The 17346-nt window shown below is 52.0% G+C and overlaps 1 protein-coding gene across 1 annotated transcript in view; it reads left to right on the top strand.

Annotated features, from left to right (window-relative positions):
* LOC112256125 (protein diaphanous homolog 1) overlaps nucleotides 1–17346 on the top strand; it is a gene marked incomplete in the record, with an annotated part of 252305 nt that overhangs the window by 50435 nt on the left and 184524 nt on the right. The window contains 1 exon segment of the mRNA XM_042325804.1: nucleotides 413–497. Within this exon segment, the coding sequence (XP_042181738.1) occupies nucleotides 413–497 (85 nt within the window).

Raw genomic sequence — 17346 nt, 5'->3', positions numbered from 1 at the left:
GTGCCTTCTTAGGTTAGCCCCTTATTACACAGGAAGTCACGGCACATTTGATCACGGTTCATTCATTATTAGTTTATAACGATCATTTGATCAAAAACGTATTGTATCAAACTGTTAAACAGCTTTGAGCTCTTAGGATTTTACATTTGTATATTATTTCATGTACATTGATAACTGCACATACATCTTCCTCTGTGTCCCCTCCTCTGTGTCCCCTCCTCTGTGTCCCCTCCTCTGCGTCCCCTCCTCTGCGTCCCCTCCTCTGCGTCCCCTCCTCTGCGTCCCCTCCTCTCATTGAATGATCAAAGTTGTTGTACTAGGGTAAATTGAGACTGAAGTATGTCTGTTCCATCGCTCGCTCTGTCTTGCTCTGACCCCGCATGCGGTTGTTGTCCTTAACGTGTGGTCCTACTGACGTGATGGAGGTGTTCCAGATCGTGATGAACACCGTCAAAGACTCCAAGGCTGAAACACACTTACTGTCTCTGATGCAGCACTTGCTGCTGATCCGCAACGACTACATGGTCAGGTAAGGGAAAGGACGTCAACACACACACACACACACACACACACACACACACACACACACACACGAACCAGGAGCCGACAATGTGAAAAATCTGTTCTCATGCCCTTGAGCAAGGCACTTATTGCTCGAGGGACGCCAGTCCCTGGCAGTTTCCCCGCTCTCCGATTTCCAATTCACACAAGTACACACCAATAACCTTTACTCTGACCCTGGCCTTCTGTCTCTGCTCTACCACCATGTGACTCAGAATAGATGTAATGACCTGGAGGCAACCTTTTCTCTCGCTCTCTCGATCTGTCTCTCGCTCTCTCGATTTGTCTCTCGCTCTCTCGATTTGTCTCTCGCTCTCTCGATTTGTCTCTCGCTCTCTCGATCTGTCTCTCGCTCTCTCGATCTGTCTCTCGCTCTCTCGATCTGTCTCTCGCTCTCTCGATCTGTCTCTCGCTCTCTCGATCTGTCTCTCGCTCTCTCGATCTGTCTCTCGCTCTCTCGATCTGTCTCTCGCTCTCTCGATCTGTCTCTCGCTCTCTCGATCTGTCTCTCGCTCTCTCGATCTGTCTCTCGCTCTCTCGATTTGTCTCTCGCTCTCTCGATCTCTCTCGCTCTCTCGATCTGTCTCTCGCTCTCTCGATTTGTCTCTCGCTCTCTCGATCTGTCTCTCGCTCTCTCGATCTGTCTCTCGCTCTCTCGATCTGTCTCTCGCTCTCTCGATCTGTCTCTCGCTCTCTCGATCTGTCTCTCGCTCTCTCGATCTGTCTCTCAATCTCTCTCGCTCTCTCGATCTGTCTCTCGCTCTCTCGATCTGTCTCTCAATCTCTCTCGCTCTCTCGATCTGTCTCTCGCTCTCTCGATCTGTCTCTCAATCTCTCTCGCTCTCTCGATCTGTCTCTCGCTCTCTCGATCTGTCTCTCGCTCTCTCGATCTGTCTCTCGCTCTCTCGATCTGTCTCTCGCTCTCTCGATCTGTCTCTCGCTCTCTCGATCTGTCTCTCGCTCTCTCGATCTGTCTCTCGCTCTCTCGATCTGTCTCTCGCTCTCTCGATCTGTCTCTCGCTCTCTCGATCTGTCTCTCTCTCTCGATCTGTCTCTCGCTCTCTCGATCTGTCTCTCTCTCTCGATCTGTCTCTCGCTCTCTCGATCTGTCTCTCTCTCTCGATCTGTCTCTCGCTCTCTCGATCTGTCTCTCGCTCTCTCGATCTGTCTCTCGCTCTCTCGATCTGTCTCTCGCTCTCTCGATCTGTCTCTCGCTCTCTCGATTTGTCTCTCGCTCTCTCGATCTGTCTCTCGCTCTCTCGATCTGTCTCTCGCTCTCTCGATTTGTCTCTCGCTCTCTCGATCTGTCTCTCGCTCTCTCGATCTGTCTCTCGCTCTCTCGATCTGTCTCTCGCTCTCTCGATCTGTCTCTCAATCTCTCTCGCTCTCTCGCTCTCTCGATCTGTCTCTCAATCTCTCTCGCTCTCTCGATCTGTCTCTCAATCTCTCGATCTGTCTCTCAATCTCTCTCGCTCTCTCGATCTGTCTCTCGCTCTCTCGATCTGTCTCTCGCTCTCTCGATCTGTCTCTCAATCTCTCTCGCTCTCTCGATCTGTCTCTCTCGATCTGTCTCTCGCTCTCTCGATCTGTCTCTCAATCTCTCTCGCTCTCTCGATCTGTCTCTCAATCTCTCTCGCTCTCTCGATCTGTCTCTCTCTCTCGATCTGTCTCTCGCTCTCTCGATCTGTCTCTCAATCTCTCTCGCTCTCTCGATCTGTCTCTCAATCTCTCTCGCTCTCTCGATCTGTCTCTCAATCTCTCTCGCTCTCTCGATCTGTCTCTCAATCTCTCTCGCTCTCTCGATCTGTCTCTCAATCTCTCTCGCTCTCTCGATCTGTCTCTCAATCTCTCTCGCTCTCTCGATCTGTCTCTCAATCTCTCTCGCTCTCTCGATCTGTCTCTCAATCTCTCTCGCTCTCTCGATCTGTCTCTCAATCTCTCTCGCTCTCTCGATCTGTCTCTCAATCTCTCTCGCTCTCTCGATCTGTCTCTCAATCTCTCTCGCTCTCTCGATCTGTCTCTCAATCTCTCTCGCTCTCTCGCTCTCTCAATCTCTCTCGCTCTCTCGCTCTCTCGATCTGTCTCTCAATCTCTCTCGCTCTCTCGATCTGTCTCTCAATCTCTCTCGCTCTCTCGATCTGTCTCTCAATCTCTCTCGCTCTCTCGATCTGTCTCTCGCTCTCTCGATCTGTCTCTCAATCTCTCTCGCTCTCTCGATCTGTCTCTCGCTCTCTCGATCTGTCTCTCTCTCTCTCGATCTCTCTCTCGCTCTCTCGATCTGTCTCTCGCTCTCTCGATCTCTCTCTCAATCTCTCTCGCTCTCTCGATCTGTCTCTCAATCTCTCTCGCTCTCTCGATCTGTCTCTCAATCTCTCGATCTGTCTCTCAATCTCTCTCGCTCTCTCGATCTGTCTCTCGCTCTCTCGATCTGTCTCTCTCTCTCTCGATCTGTCTCTCGCTCTCTCGATCTGTCTCTCGCTCTCTCGATCTGTCTCTCAATCTCTCTCGCTCTCTCGATCTGTCTCTCAATCTCTCTCGCTCTCTCGATCTGTCTCTCGCTCTCTCGATCTGTCTCTCAATCTCTCTCGCTCTCTCGATCTGTCTCTCAATCTCTCTCGCTCTCTCGATCTGTCAATCTCTCTCGCTCTCTCGATCTGTCTCTCAATCTCTCTCGCTCTCTCGATCTGTCTCTCGCTCTCTCGATCTGTCTCTCAATCTCTCTCGCTCTCTCGATCTGTCTCTCTCTCTCTCTCTCTCGCTCTCTGTCTGTCTCTCGCTCTCTCGATCTGTCTCTCGCTCTCTCGATCTGTCTCTCTCTCGCTCTCTCGATCTGTCTCTCTCTCGCTCTCTCGATCTGTCTCTCTCTCGCTCTCTCGATCTGTCTCTCTCGCTCTCTCGATCTGTCTCTCTCTCGCTCTCTCGATCTGTCTCTCTCTCGCTCTCTCGATCTGTCTCTCTCTCGCTCTCTCGATCTGTCTCTCTCTCGCTCTCTCGATCTGTCTCTCTCTCTCGATCTGTCTCTCTCTCTCGATCTGTCTCTCTCTCTCGATCTGTCTCTCTCTCTCTCTCGATCTGTCTCTCTCTCTCTCTCTCGATCTGTCTCTCTCTCTCTCTCGATCTGTCTCTCTCTCTCTCTCTCTCTCTCTCTCGATCTGTCTCTCTCTGTCTCTCTCGATCTGTCTCTCTCTCTCGATCTCTCTCTCTCTCGATCTGTCTCTCTCTCTCGATCTCTCTCTCTCTCGATCTGTCTCTCTCTCTCTCTCTCGATCTGTCTCTCTCTCTCTCTCTCGATCTGTCTCTCTCTCTCTCTCTCGATCTGTCTCTCTCTCGCTCTCTCGATCTGTCTCTCTCTCTCTCGATCTGTCTCTCTCTCTCTCTCGATCTGTCTCTCTCTCTCTCTCTCTCTCGATCTGTCTCTCTCTCTCTCTCTCGATCTGTCTCTCTCTCTCTCTCGATCTGTCTCTCTCTCTCTCGATCTGTCTCTCTCTCTCTCGATCTGTCTCTCTCTCTCTCTCGATCTGTCTCTCTCTCTCTCTCGATCTGTCTCTCTCTCTCTCTCGATCTGTCTCTCTCTCTCTCTCGATCTGTCTCTCTCTCGATCTGTCTCTCTCTCTCTCTCTCGATCTGTCTCTCTCTCTCTCTCGATCTGTCTCTCTCTCTCTCTCGATCTGTCTCTCGCTCTCTCGATCTGTCTCTCGCTCTCTCGATCTGTCTCTCGCTCTCTCGATCTGTCTCTCGCTCTCTCGATCTGTCTCTCGCTCTCTCGATCTGTCTCTCGCTCTCTCGATCTGTCTCTCGCTCTCTCGATCTGTCTCTCGCTCTCTCGATTTGTCTCTCGCTCTCTCGATTTGTCTCTCGCTCTCTCGATCTGTCTCTCGCTCTCTCGATCTGTCTCTCGCTCTCTCGATTTGTCTCTCGCTCTCTCGATCTGTCTCTCGCTCTCTCGATCTGTCTCTCGCTCTCTCGATCTGTCTCTCGCTCTCTCGATCTGTCTCTCGCTCTCTCGATCTGTCTCTCGCTCTCTCGATCTGTCTCTCAATCTCTCTCGCTCTCTCGATCTCTCTCAATCTCTCGATCTGTCTCTCAATCTCTCTCGCTCTCTCGATCTGTCTCTCTCTCTCTCGATCTGTCTCTCGATCTCTCTCGCTCTCTCGATCTGTCTCTCTCTCTCGATCTGTCTCTCGCTCTCTCGATCTGTCTCTCTCTCTCGATCTGTCTCTCGCTCTCTCGATCTGTCTCTCTCTCTCTCGATCTGTCTCTCGCTCTCTCGATCTGTCTCTCGCTCTCTCGATCTGTCTCTCTCTCTCGATCTGTCTCTCGCTCTCTCGATCTGTCTCTCTCTCTCGATCTGTCTCTCGCTCTCTCGATCTGTCTCTCTCTCTCGATCTGTCTCTCGCTCTCTCGATCTGTCTCTCGCTCTCTCGATCTGTCTCTCGCTCTCTCGATCTGTCTCTCGCTCTCTCGATCTGTCTCTCGCTCTCTCGATTTGTCTCTCGCTCTCTCGATCTGTCTCTCGCTCTCTCGATCTGTCTCTCGCTCTCTCGCTCTGTCTCTCGCTCTCTCGATCTGTCTCTCTCTCTCTCTCGCTCTCTCGATCTGTCTCTCGCTCTCTCGATCTGTCTCTCAATCTCTCTCGCTCTCTCGCTCTCTCGATCTGTCTCTCAATCTCTCTCGCTCTCTCGATCTGTCTCTCTCTCTCGATCTGTCTCTCGCTCTCTCGATCTGTCTCTCAATCTCTCTCGCTCTCTCGATCTGTCTCTCAATCTCTCTCGCTCTCTCGATCTGTCTCTCTCTCGATCTGTCTCTCGCTCTCTCGATCTGTCTCTCAATCTCTCTCGCTCTCTCGATCTGTCTCTCTCTCTCGATCTGTCTCTCTCTCTCTCGATCTGTCTCTCAATCTCTCTCTCTCTCTCGATCTGTCTCTCAATCTCTCTCGCTCTCTCGATCTGTCTCTCGCTCTCTCTCGCTCTCTCGATCTGTCTCTCAATCTCTCTCGCTCTCTCGATCTGTCTCTCAATCTCTCTCGCTCTCTCGATCTGTCTCTCAATCTCTCTCGCTCTCTCGATCTGTCTCTCAATCTCTCTCCCTCTCTCGATCTGTCTCTCAATCTCTCTCGCTCTCTCGATCTGTCTCTCAATCTCTCTCGCTCTCTCGATCTGTCTCTCAATCTCTCTCGCTCTCTCGATCTGTCTCTCTCTCAATCTCTCTCTCTCTCTCGATCTGTCTCTCGATCTCTCTCGCTCTCTCGATCTGTCTCTCGATCTCTCGATCTGTCTCTCAATCTCTCTCGCTCTCTCGATCTGTCTCTCGCTCTCTCGATCTGTCTCTCTCTCTCGATCTGTCTCTCGCTCTCTCGATCTGTCTCTCGCTCTCTCGATCTGTCTCTCAATCTCTCTCGCTCTCTCGATCTGTCTCTCAATCTCTCTCGCTCTCTCGATCTGTCTCTCGCTCTCTCGATCTGTCTCTCAATCTCTCTCGCTCTCTCGATCTGTCTCTCAATCTCTCTCGCTCTCTCGATCTGTCTCTCAATCTCTCTCGCTCTCTCGATCTGTCTCTCAATCTCTCTCGCTCTCTCGATCTGTCTCTCGCTCTCTCGATCTGTCTCTCAATCTCTCTCGCTCTCTCGATCTGTCTCTCTCTCTCGATCTGTCTCTCGCTCTCTCGATCTGTCTCTCGCTCTCTCGATCTGTCTCTCGCTCTCTCGATCTGTCTCTCTCTCGCTCTCTCGATCTGTCTCTCTCTCGCTCTCTCGATCTGTCTCTCTCTCGCTCTCTCGATCTGTCTCTCTCTCGCTCTCTCGATCTGTCTCTCTCTCGCTCTCTCGATCTGTCTCTCTCTCGCTCTCTCGATCTGTCTCTCTCTCGCTCTCTCGATCTGTCTCTCTCTCTCTCTCTCGATCTGTCTCTCTCTCTCTCTGTCTCTCTCTCTCGATCTGTCTCTCTCTCTCGATCTGTCTCTCTCTCTCTCTCGATCTGTCTCTCTCTCTCTCTCTCGATCTGTCTCTCTCTCTCTCTCGATCTGTCTCTCTCTCTCTCTCTCTCTCTCTCTCTCGATCTGTCTCTCTCGATCTGTCTCTCTCGATCTGTCTCTCTCTCTCGATCTCTCTCTCTCTCGATCTGTCTCTCTCTCTCGATCTGTCTCTCTCTCTCTCTCTCGATCTGTCTCTCTCTCTCTCTCTCGATCTGTCTCTCTCTCTCTCTCTCGATCTGTCTCTCTCTCGCTCTCTCGATCTGTCTCTCTCTCTCTCTCTCGATCTGTCTCTCTCTCGCTCTCTCGATCTGTCTCTCTCTCTCTCGATCTGTCTCTCTCTCTCTCTCTCTCGATCTGTCTCTCTCTCTCTCTCTCGATCTGTCTCTCTCTCTCTCTCTCGATCTGTCTCTCTCTCTCTCTCGATCTGTCTCTCTCTCTCTCGATCTGTCTCTCTCTCTCTCGATCTGTCTCTCTCTCTCTCTCGATCTGTCTCTCTCTCTCTCTCGATCTGTCTCTCTCTCTCTCTCGATCTGTCTCTCTCTCTCTCTCGATCTGTCTCTCTCTCTCTCTCTCTCTCGATCTGTCTCTCTCTCGATCTGTCTCTCTCTCTCTCTCTCGATCTGTCTCTCTCTCTCTCTCGATCTGTCTCTCTCTCTCTCTCACGATCTGTCTCTCGCTCTCTCTCGATCTGTCTCTCGCTCTCTCGATCTGTCTCTCGCTCTCTCGATCTGTCTCTCGCTCTCTCGATCTGTCTCTCGCTCTCTCGATCTGTCTCTCGCTCTCTCGATCTGTCTCTCGCTCTCTCGATCTGTCTCTCGCTCTCTCGATTTGTCTCTCGCTCTCTCGATTTGTCTCTCGCTCTCTCGATCTGTCTCTCGCTCTCTCGATCTGTCTCTCGCTCTCTCGATTTGTCTCTCGCTCTCTCGATCTGTCTCTCGCTCTCTCGATCTGTCTCTCGCTCTCTCGATCTGTCTCTCGCTCTCTCGATCTGTCTCTCGCTCTCTCGATCTGTCTCTCAATCTCTCTCGCTCTCTCGATCTGTCTCTCAATCTCTCGATCTGTCTCTCAATCTCTCTCGCTCTCTCGATCTGTCTCTCGCTCTCTCGATCTGTCTCTCGATCTCTCTCGCTCTCTCGATCTGTCTCTCTCTCTCGATCTGTCTCTCGCTCTCTCGATCTGTCTCTCTCTCTCGATCTGTCTCTCGCTCTCTCGATCTGTCTCTCTCTCTCTCGATCTGTCTCTCTCTCTCTCGATCTGTCTCTCGCTCTCTCGATCTGTCTCTCGCTCTCTCGATCTGTCTCTCGCTCTCTCGATCTGTCTCTCGCTCTCTCGATCTGTCTCTCTCTCTCGATCTGTCTCTCGCTCTCTCGATCTGTCTCTCTCTCTCGATCTGTCTCTCGCTCTCTCGATCTGTCTCTCTCTCGATCTGTCTCTCGCTCTCTCGATCTGTCTCTCGCTCTCTCGATCTGTCTCTCGCTCTCTCGATCTGTCTCTCGCTCTCTCGATCTGTCTCTCGCTCTCTCGATTTGTCTCTCGCTCTCTCGATCTGTCTCTCGCTCTCTCGATCTGTCTCTCGCTCTCTCGATTTGTCTCTCGCTCTCTCGATCTGTCTCTCGCTCTCTCGATCTGTCTCTCGCTCTCTCGATCTGTCTCTCGCTCTCTCGATCTGTCTCTCAATCTCTCTCGCTCGCTCTCTCGATCTGTCTCTCAATCTCTCTCGCTCTCTCGATCTGTCTCTCAATCTCTCGATCTGTCTCTCAATCTCTCTCGCTCTCTCGATCTGTCTCTCGCTCTCTCGATCTGTCTCTCGCTCTCTCGATCTGTCTCTCAATCTCTCTCGCTCTCTCGATCTGTCTCTCTCTCTCGATCTGTCTCTCGCTCTCTCGATCTGTCTCTCAATCTCTCTCGCTCTCTCGATCTGTCTCTCAATCTCTCTCGCTCTCTCGATCTGTCTCTCTCTCTCGATCTGTCTCTCGCTCTCTCGATCTGTCTCTCAATCTCTCTCGCTCTCTCGATCTGTCTCTCAATCTCTCTCGCTCTCTCGATCTGTCTCTCAATCTCTCTCGCTCTCTCGATCTGTCTCTCAATCTCTCTCGCTCTCTCGATCTGTCTCTCAATCTCTCTCGCTCTCTCGATCTGTCTCTCAATCTCTCTCTCTCTCTCGATCTGTCTCTCAATCTCTCTCGCTCTCTCGATCTGTCTCTCGCTCTCTCTCGCTCTCTCGATCTGTCTCTCAATCTCTCTCGCTCTCTCGATCTGTCTCTCAATCTCTCTCGCTCTCTCGATCTGTCTCTCAATCTCTCTCGCTCTCTCGATCTGTCTCTCTCTCGATCTGTCTCTCTCTCTCGATCTGTCTCTCTCTCTCGCTCTCTCGATCTGTCTCTCGATCTCTCGATCTGTCTCTCAATCTCTCTCGCTCTCTCGATCTGTCTCTCTCTCTCGATCTGTCTCTCTCTCTCGATCTGTCTCTCGCTCTCTCGATCTGTCTCTCGCTCTCTCGATCTGTCTCTCAATCTCTCTCGCTCTCTCGATCTGTCTCTCAATCTCTCTCGCTCTCTCGATCTGTCTCTCAATCTCTCTCGCTCTCTCGATCTGTCTCTCAATCTCTCTCGCTCTCTCGATCTGTCTCTCGATCTGTCTCTCAATCTCTCTCGCTCTCGATCTGTCTCTCTCTCTCGATCTGTCTCTCGCTCTCTCGATCTGTCTCTCGATCTCTCGATCTGTCTCTCAATCTCTCTCGCTCTCTCGATCTGTCTCTCGCTCTCTCGATCTGTCTCTCTCTCTCGATCTGTCTCTCGCTCTCTCGATCTGTCTCTCGCTCTCTCGATCTGTCTCTCAATCTCTCTCGCTCTCTCGATCTGTCTCTCAATCTCTCTCGCTCTCTCGATCTGTCTCTCAATCTCTCTCGCTCTCTCGATCTGTCTCTCAATCTCTCTCGCTCTCTCGATCTGTCTCTCGCTCTCTCGATCTGTCTCTCAATCTCTCTCGCTCTCTCGATCTGTCTCTCTCTCTCGATCTGTCTCTCTCTCTCTCGATCTGTCTCTCGCTCTCTCGATCTGTCTCTCTCTCTCTCGATCTGTCTCTCGCTCTCTCGATCTGTCTCTCTCTCGCTCTCTCGATCTGTCTCTCTCTCGCTCTCTCGATCTGTCTCTCTCTCGCTCTCTCGATCTGTCTCTCTCTCGCTCTCTCGATCTGTCTCTCTCTCGCTCTCTCGATCTGTCTCTCTCTCGCTCTCTCGATCTGTCTCTCTCTCTCTCTCTCGATCTGTCTCTCTCTCTCTCTCTCGATCTGTCTCTCTCTCTCTCGATCTGTCTCTCTCTCTCTCTCTCTCTCTCGATCTGTCTCTCTCTCGATCTGTCTCTCTCTCGATCTGTCTCTCTCGATCTGTCTCTCTCTCTCGATCTGTCTCTCTCTCTCGATCTGTCTCTCTCTCTCGATCTGTCTCTCTCTCTCGATCTGTCTCTCTCTCTCTCTCTCGATCTGTCTCTCTCTCTCTCTCTCGATCTGTCTCTCTCTCGCTCTCTCGATCTGTCTCTCTCTCTCTCGATCTGTCTCTCTCTCTCTCTCGATCTGTCTCTCTCTCTCTCGATCTGTCTCTCTCTCTCTCTCGATCTGTCTCTCTCTCTCGATCTGTCTCTCTCTCTCTCTCTCGATCTGTCTCTCTCTCTCGATCTGTCTCTCTCTCTCTCGATCTGTCTGTCTCTCTCTCTCTCGATCTCTCTCTCTCTCTCGATCTGTCTCTCTCTCTCTCTCGATCTGTCTCTCTCTCTCTCTCGATCTGTCTCTCTCTCTCTCTCGATCTGTCTCTCTCTCTCTCTCGATCTGTCTCTCTCTCTCTCTCTCTCTCTCGATCTGTCTCTCTATCGATTTGTCTCTCTCTCTCTCTCGATCTGTCTCTCTCTCTCTCTCGATCTGTCTCTCTCTCTCTCTCGATCTGTCTCTCTCTCTCTCTCGATCTGTCTCTCTCTCTCTCGATCTGTCTCTCTCTCTCTCTCTCGATCTGATCTGTCTCTCTCTCTCGATCTGTCTCTCTCTCTCTCTCGATCTGTCTCTCTCTCGATCTGTCTCTCTCTCTCGATCTGTCTCTCTCTCTCTCTCGATCTGTCTCTCTCTCTCTCTCGATCTGTCTCTCTCTCTCTCTCGATCTGTCTCTCTCTCTCTCTCGATCTGTCTCTCTCTCTCGATCTGTCTATCTCTCTCTCTCTCTCGATCTGTCTGTCTCTCTCTCTCTCGATCTGTCTCTCTCTCTCTCTCGATCTCTCTCTCTCTCTCTCTCGATCTGTCTCTCTCTCGATCTGTCTCTCTCTCGATCTGTCTCTCTCTCGATCTGTCTCTCTCTCGGTCTGTCTCTCTCTCGATCTGTCTCTCTCTCTCTCTCTCTCGATCTGTCTCTCTCTCTCTCTCTCGATCTGTCTCTCTCTCTCTCTCTCGATCGGTCTCTCTCTCTCTCTCGATCTGTCTCTCTCTCTCTCTCTCTCGATCTGTCTCTCTCTCTCTCTCTCGATCTGTCTCTCTCTCTCTCTCGATCTGTCTCTCTCTCTCTCTCTCGATCTGTCTCTCTCTCTCTCTCGATCTGTCTCTCTCTCGATCTGTCTCTCTCTCGATCTGTCTCTCTCTCTCTCTCGATCTGTCTCTCTCTCTCTCGATCTGTCTCTCTCTCTCTCGATCTGTCTCTCTCTCTCTCTCGATCTGTCTCTCTCTCTCTCTCGATCTGTCTCTCTCTCTCTCTCGATCTGTCTCTCTCTCTCTCTCTCTCTCGATCTGTCTCTCTCTCGATCTGTCTCTCTCTTTCTCTCTCGATCTGTCTCTCTCTCTCTCTCGATCTGTCTCTCTCTCTCTCACGATCTGTCTCTCGCTCTCTCGATCTGTCTCTCGCTCTCTCGATCTGTCTCTCGCTCTCTCGATCTGTCTCTCGCTCTCTCGATCTGTCTCTCGCTCTCTCGATCTGTCTCTCGCTCTCTCGATCTGTCTCTCGCTCTCTCGATCTGTCTCTCGCTCTCTCGATCTGTCTCTCGCTCTCTCGATTTGTCTCTCGCTCTCTCGATTTGTCTCTCGCTCTCTCGATCTGTCTCTCGCTCTCTCGATCTGTCTCTCGCTCTCTCGATTTGTCTCTCGCTCTCTCGATCTGTCTCTCGCTCTCTCGATCTGTCTCTCGCTCTCTCGATCTGTCTCTCGCTCTCTCGATCTGTCTCTCGCTCTCTCGATCTGTCTCTCGCTCTCTCGATCTGTCTCTCAATCTCTCTCGCTCTCTCGATCTGTCTCTCAATCTCTCGATCTGTCTCTCAATCTCTCTCGCTCTCTCGATCTGTCTCTCGCTCTCTCGATCTGTCTCTCGATCTCTCTCGCTCTCTCGATCTGTCTCTCTCTCTCGATCTGTCTCTCTCTCTCTCGATCTGTCTCTCGCTCTCTCGATCTGTCTCTCGCTCTCTCGATCTGTCTCTCTCTCTCTCGATCTGTCTCTCGCTCTCTCGATCTGTCTCTCGCTCTCTCGATCTGTCTCTCGCTCTCTCGATCTGTCTCTCGCTCTCTCGATCTGTCTCTCGCTCTCTCGATCTGTCTCTCTCTCTCGATCTGTCTCTCGCTCTCTCGATCTGTCTCTCTCTCTCGATCTGTCTCTCGCTCTCTCGATCTGTCTCTCTCTCTCGATCTGTCTCTCGCTCTCTCGATCTGTCTCTCGCTCTCTCGATCTGTCTCTCGCTCTCTCGATCTGTCTCTCGCTCTCTCGATCTGTCTCTCGCTCTCTCGATTTGTCTCTCGCTCTCTCGATCTGTCTCTCGCTCTCTCGATCTGTCTCTCGCTCTCTCGATTTGTCTCTCGCTCTCTCGATCTGTCTCTCGCTCTCTCGATCTGTCTCTCGCTCTCTCGATCTGTCTCTCGCTCTCTCGATCTGTCTCTCAATCTCTCTCGCTCTCTCGCTCTCTCGATCTGTCTCTCAATCTCTCTCGCTCTCTCGATCTGTCTCAATCTCTCGATCTGTCTCTCAATCTCTCTCGCTCTCTCGATCTGTCTCTCGCTCTCTCGATCTGTCTCTCGCTCTCTCGATCTGTCTCTCAATCTCTCTCGCTCTCTCGATCTGTCTCTCTCTCTCGATCTGTCTCTCGCTCTCTCGATCTGTCTCTCAATCTCTCTCGCTCTCTCGATCTGTCTCTCAATCTCTCTCGCTCTCTCGATCTGTCTCTCTCTCTCGATCTGTCTCTCGCTCTCTCGATCTGTCTCTCAATCTCTCTCGCTCTCTCGATCTGTCTCTCAATCTCTCTCGCTCTCTCGATCTGTCTCTCAATCTCTCTCGCTCTCTCGATCTGTCTCTCAATCTCTCTCGCTCTCTCGATCTGTCTCTCAATCTCTCTCGCTCTCTCGATCTGTCTCTCAATCTCTCTCGCTCTCTCGATCTGTCTCTCAATCTCTCTCGCTCTCTCGATCTGTCTCTCAATCTCTCTCGCTCTCTCGATCTGTCTCTCAATCTCTCTCGCTCTCTCGATCTGTCTCTCAATCTCTCTCGCTCTCTCGATCTGTCTCTCAATCTCTCTCGCTCTCTCGATCTGTCTCTCTATCTCTCTCTCTCTCTCGATCTGTCTCTCGATCTCTCTCGCTCTCTCGATCTGTCTCTCGATCTCTCGATCTGTCTCTCAATCTCTCTCGCTCTCTCGATCTGTCTCTCGCTCTCTCGATCTGTCTCTCTCTCTCGATCTGTCTCTCGCTCTCTCGATCTGTCTCTCGCTCTCTCGATCTGTCTCTCAATCTCTCTCGCTCTCTCGATCTGTCTCTCAATCTCTCTCGCTCTCTCGATCTGTCTCTCAATCTCTCTCGCTCTCTCGATCTGTCTCTCAATCTCTCTCGCTCTCTCGATCTGTCTCTCGATCTGTCTCTCAATCTCTCTCGCTCTCGATCTGTCTCTCTCTCTCGATCTGTCTCTCGCTCTCTCGATCTGTCTCTCGATCTCTCGATCTGTCTCTCAATCTCTCTCGCTCTCTCGATCTGTCTCTCGCTCTCTCGATCTGTCTCTCTCTCTCGATCTGTCTCTCGCTCTCTCGATCTGTCTCTCGCTCTCTCGATCTGTCTCTCAATCTCTCTCGCTCTCTCGATCTGTCTCTCAATCTCTCTCGCTCTCTCGATCTGTCTCTCAATCTCTCTCGCTCTCTCGATCTGTCTCTCAATCTCTCTCGCTCTCTCGATCTGTCTCTCGCTCTCTCGATCTGTCTCTCAATCTCTCTCGCTCTCTCGATCTGTCTCTCTCTCTCGATCTGTCTCTCGATCTGTCTCTCGCTCTCTCGATCTGTCTCTCGCTCTCTCGATCTGTCTCTCGCTCTCGATCTGTCTCTCTCTCGCTCTCTCGATCTGTCTCTCTCTCGCTCTCTCGATCTGTCTCTCTCTCGCTCTCTCGATCTGTCTCTCTCGCTCTCTCGATCTGTCTCTCTCTCGCTCTCTCGATCTGTCTCTCTCTCGCTCTCTCGATCTGTCTCTCTCTCGCTCTCTCGATCTGTCTCTCTCTCGCTCTCTCGATCTGTCTCTCTCTCTCGATCTGTCTCTCTCTCTCGATCTGTCTCTCTCTCTCGATCTGTCTCTCTCTCTCTCTCGATCTGTCTCTCTCTCTCTCTCGATCTGTCTCTCTCTCTCTCTCGATCTGTCTCTCTCTCTCTCTCTCTCTCTCGATCTGTCTCTCTCTCGATCTGTCTCTCTCTCGATCTGTCTCTCTCGATCTGTCTCTCTCTCTCGATCTGTCTCTCTCTCTCGATCTGTCTCTCTCTCTCGATCTGTCTCTCTCTCTCGATCTGTCTCTCTCTCTCGATCTGTCTCTCTCTCTCTCTCTCGATCTGTCTCTCTCTCTCTCTCTCGATCTGTCTCTCTCTCGCTCTCGATCTGTCTCTCTCTCTCGATCTGTCTGTCTCTCTCTCTCTCTCTCGATCTGTCTGTCTCTCTCTCTCTCGATCTGTCTCTCTCTCTCTCTGTCTCTCTCTCGATCTGTCTCTCTCTCGATCTGTCTCTCTCTCGATCTGTCTCTCTCTCGATCTGTCTCTCTCTCTCGATCTGTCTCTCTCTCTCGATCTGTCTCTCTCTCTCTCTCTCGATCTGTCTCTCTCTCTCTCTCGATCGGTCGGTCTCTCTCTCGATCGATCTGTCTCTCTCTCTCTCTCTCGATCTGTCTCTCTCTCTCTCTCTCTCGATCTGTCTCTCTCTCTCTCGATCTGTCTGTCTCTCTCTCTCTCGATCTGTCTCTCTCTCTCTCTCGATCTGTCTCTCTCTCGATCTGTCTCTCTCTCGATCTGTCTCTCTCTCGATCTGTCTCTCTCTCTCTCTCGATCTGTCTCTCTCGATCTGTCTCTCTCTCTCTCTCGATCTGTCTCTCTCGATCTGTCTCTCTCTCTCTCTCGATCTGTCTCTCTCTCTCTCGATCTGTCTCTCTCTCTCTCTCTCTCTCGATCTGTCTCTCTCTCTCTCGATCTGTCTCTCTCTCTCTCTCGATCTGTCTCTCTCTCTCTCTCGATCTGTCTGTCTCTCTCTCTCGATCTGTCTGTCTCTCTCTCTCTCGATCTCTCTCTCTCTCGATCTGTCTCTCTCGATCTGTCTCTCTCTCTCGATCTGTCTCTCTCTCTCTCTCGATCTGTCTCTCTCTCTCTCTCTCTCTCTCGATCTGTCTCTCTCTCTCTCTCGATCTGTCTGTCTCTCTCTCTCTCTCTCGATCTGTCTCTCTCTCGATCTGTCTCTCTCTCGATCTGTCTCTCTCTCGATCTGTCTCTCTCTCTCTCTCGATCTGTCTCTCTCGATCTGTCTCTCTCTCTCTCTCTCTCGATCTGTCTCTCTCGAGCTGTCTCTCTCTCTCTCTCTCGATCTGTCTCTCTCTCTCTCTCGATCTGTCTCTCTCTCTCTCTCTCGATCTGTCTCTCTCTCTCGATCTGTCTCTCTCGATCTGTCTCTCTCTCTCTCTCGATCTGTCTCTCTCTCTCTCTCGATCTGTCTCTCTCTCTCTCTCGATCTGTCTCTGTCTCTCTCTCGATCTGTCTCTCTCTCTCTCTCGATCTGTCTCTCTCTCTCTCTCGATCTGTCTCTCTCTCTCTCTCGATCTGTCTCTCTCTCGATCTGTCTCTCTCTCTCTCTCGATCTGTCTCTCTCTCGATCTGTCTCTCTCTCGATCTCTCTCTCTCTCGATCTGTCTCTCTCTCTCTCTCGATCTGTCTCTCTCTCTCTCTCGATCTGTCTCTCTCTCTCTCTCGATCTGTCTCTCTCTCTCGATCTGTCTCTCTCTCTCTCTCGATCTGTCTCTCTCTCTCTCTCGATCTGTCTCTCTCTCTCTCGATCTGTCTGTCTCTCTCTCTCTCTCGATCTGTCTCTCTCTCTCGATCTGTCTGTCTGTCTGTCTCTCTCTCTCGATCTGTCTGTCTCTCTCTCTCGATCTGTCTCTCTCTCTCTCGATCTGTCTCTCTCGATCTGTCTCTCTCTCTCGATCTGTCTCTCTCTCTCGATCTGTCTCTCTCTCTCGATCTGTCTCTCTCTCTCTCGATCTATCTATCTGTCTCTCTCTCTCGATCTGTCTCTCTCTCGATCTGTCTCTCTCTCTCTCTCTCGGTCTCTCTCTCTCTCTCTCTCGATCTGTCTCTCTCGATCTGTCTCTCTCTCTCGATCTGTCTCTCTCTCTCTCGATCTGTCTCTCTCTCGATCTGTCTCTCTCTCTCGATCTGTCTCTCTCTCTGTCGCTCGCTCTGTCTCGCTCGCTCTGTGTCTGTCTGTCTGTCTCTCTCGATCTGTCTCTCTCGATCTGTCTCTCTCGATCTGTCTCTCTCGATCTGTCTCTCTCTCGATCTGTCTCTCTCTCGATCTGTCTCTCTCTCGCTCGCTCTGTCTCGCTCGCTCGCTCTGTCTCTCTCGCTCGCTCTGTCTCTCTCGCTCGCTCTGTCTCTCTCGCTCGATCTGTCTCTCGCTCGCTCTGTCGCTCTGTCTCGCTCGCTCGCTCTGTCTCTCTCGCTCTGTCTCTCTCGCTCGCTCTGTCTCTCTCGCTCGCTCTGTCTCTCTCGCTCGCTCTGTCTCTCTCTCTCGATCTGTCTCTCGCTCGCTCTGACGCTCTGTCTCGCTCGCTCGCTCTGTCGCTCTGTCTCGCTCGCTCGCTCTGTCTCGCTCGCTCTGTCTCTCTCGCTCGCTCTGTCTCTCTCGCTCGCTCTGTCTCGCTCGCTCTGTCTCGCTCGCTCTGTCTCGCTCGCTCGCTCTGTCTCGCTCGCTCGCTCTGTCTCGCTCGCTCTGTCTCGTTCGCTCGCTCTGTCTCGTTCGCTCGCTCTGTCTCGTTCGCTCGCTCTGTCTCGTTCGCTCGCTCTGTCTCGTTCGCTCGCTCTGTCTCGTTTGCTCGCTCTGTCTCGTTTGCTCGCTCTGTCTCGTTCGCTCGCTCTGTCTCGCTCGCTCTGTCTCGCTCGCTCTGTCTCGCTCGCTCTGTCTCGCTCGCTCTGTCTCGCTCTCTCTGTCTCGCTCGCTCGCTCGCTCTGTCTCGTTCGCTCGCTCTGTCTCGTTCGCTCGCTCTGTCTCGTTCGCTCGCTCTGTCTCGTTCGCTCGCTCTGTCTCGCTCGCTCGCTCTGTCTCGCTCGCTCTGTCTCGCTCGCTCTGTCTCGCTCGCTCTGTCTCGCTCGCTCTGTCTCGCCCGCTCGCTCTGTCTCGCCCGCTCGCTCTGTCTCGCCCGCTCGCTCTGTCTCGTTCGCTCGCTCTGTCTCGTTCGCTCGCTCTGTCTCGTTCGCTCGCTCTGTCTCGTTCGCTCGCTCTGTCTCGTTCGCTCGCTCTGTCTCGTTCGCTCGCTCTGTCTCGTTCGCTCGCTCTGTCTCGTTCGCTCGCTCTGTCTCG

This window comes from Oncorhynchus tshawytscha, linkage group LG08 (genome assembly GCF_018296145.1).
Source record: "Oncorhynchus tshawytscha isolate Ot180627B linkage group LG08, Otsh_v2.0, whole genome shotgun sequence".
In the NCBI taxonomy this organism is placed as follows: domain Eukaryota; kingdom Metazoa; phylum Chordata; class Actinopteri; order Salmoniformes; family Salmonidae; genus Oncorhynchus; species Oncorhynchus tshawytscha.
This window is presented reverse-complemented; position numbering and strand designations above follow the sequence as displayed.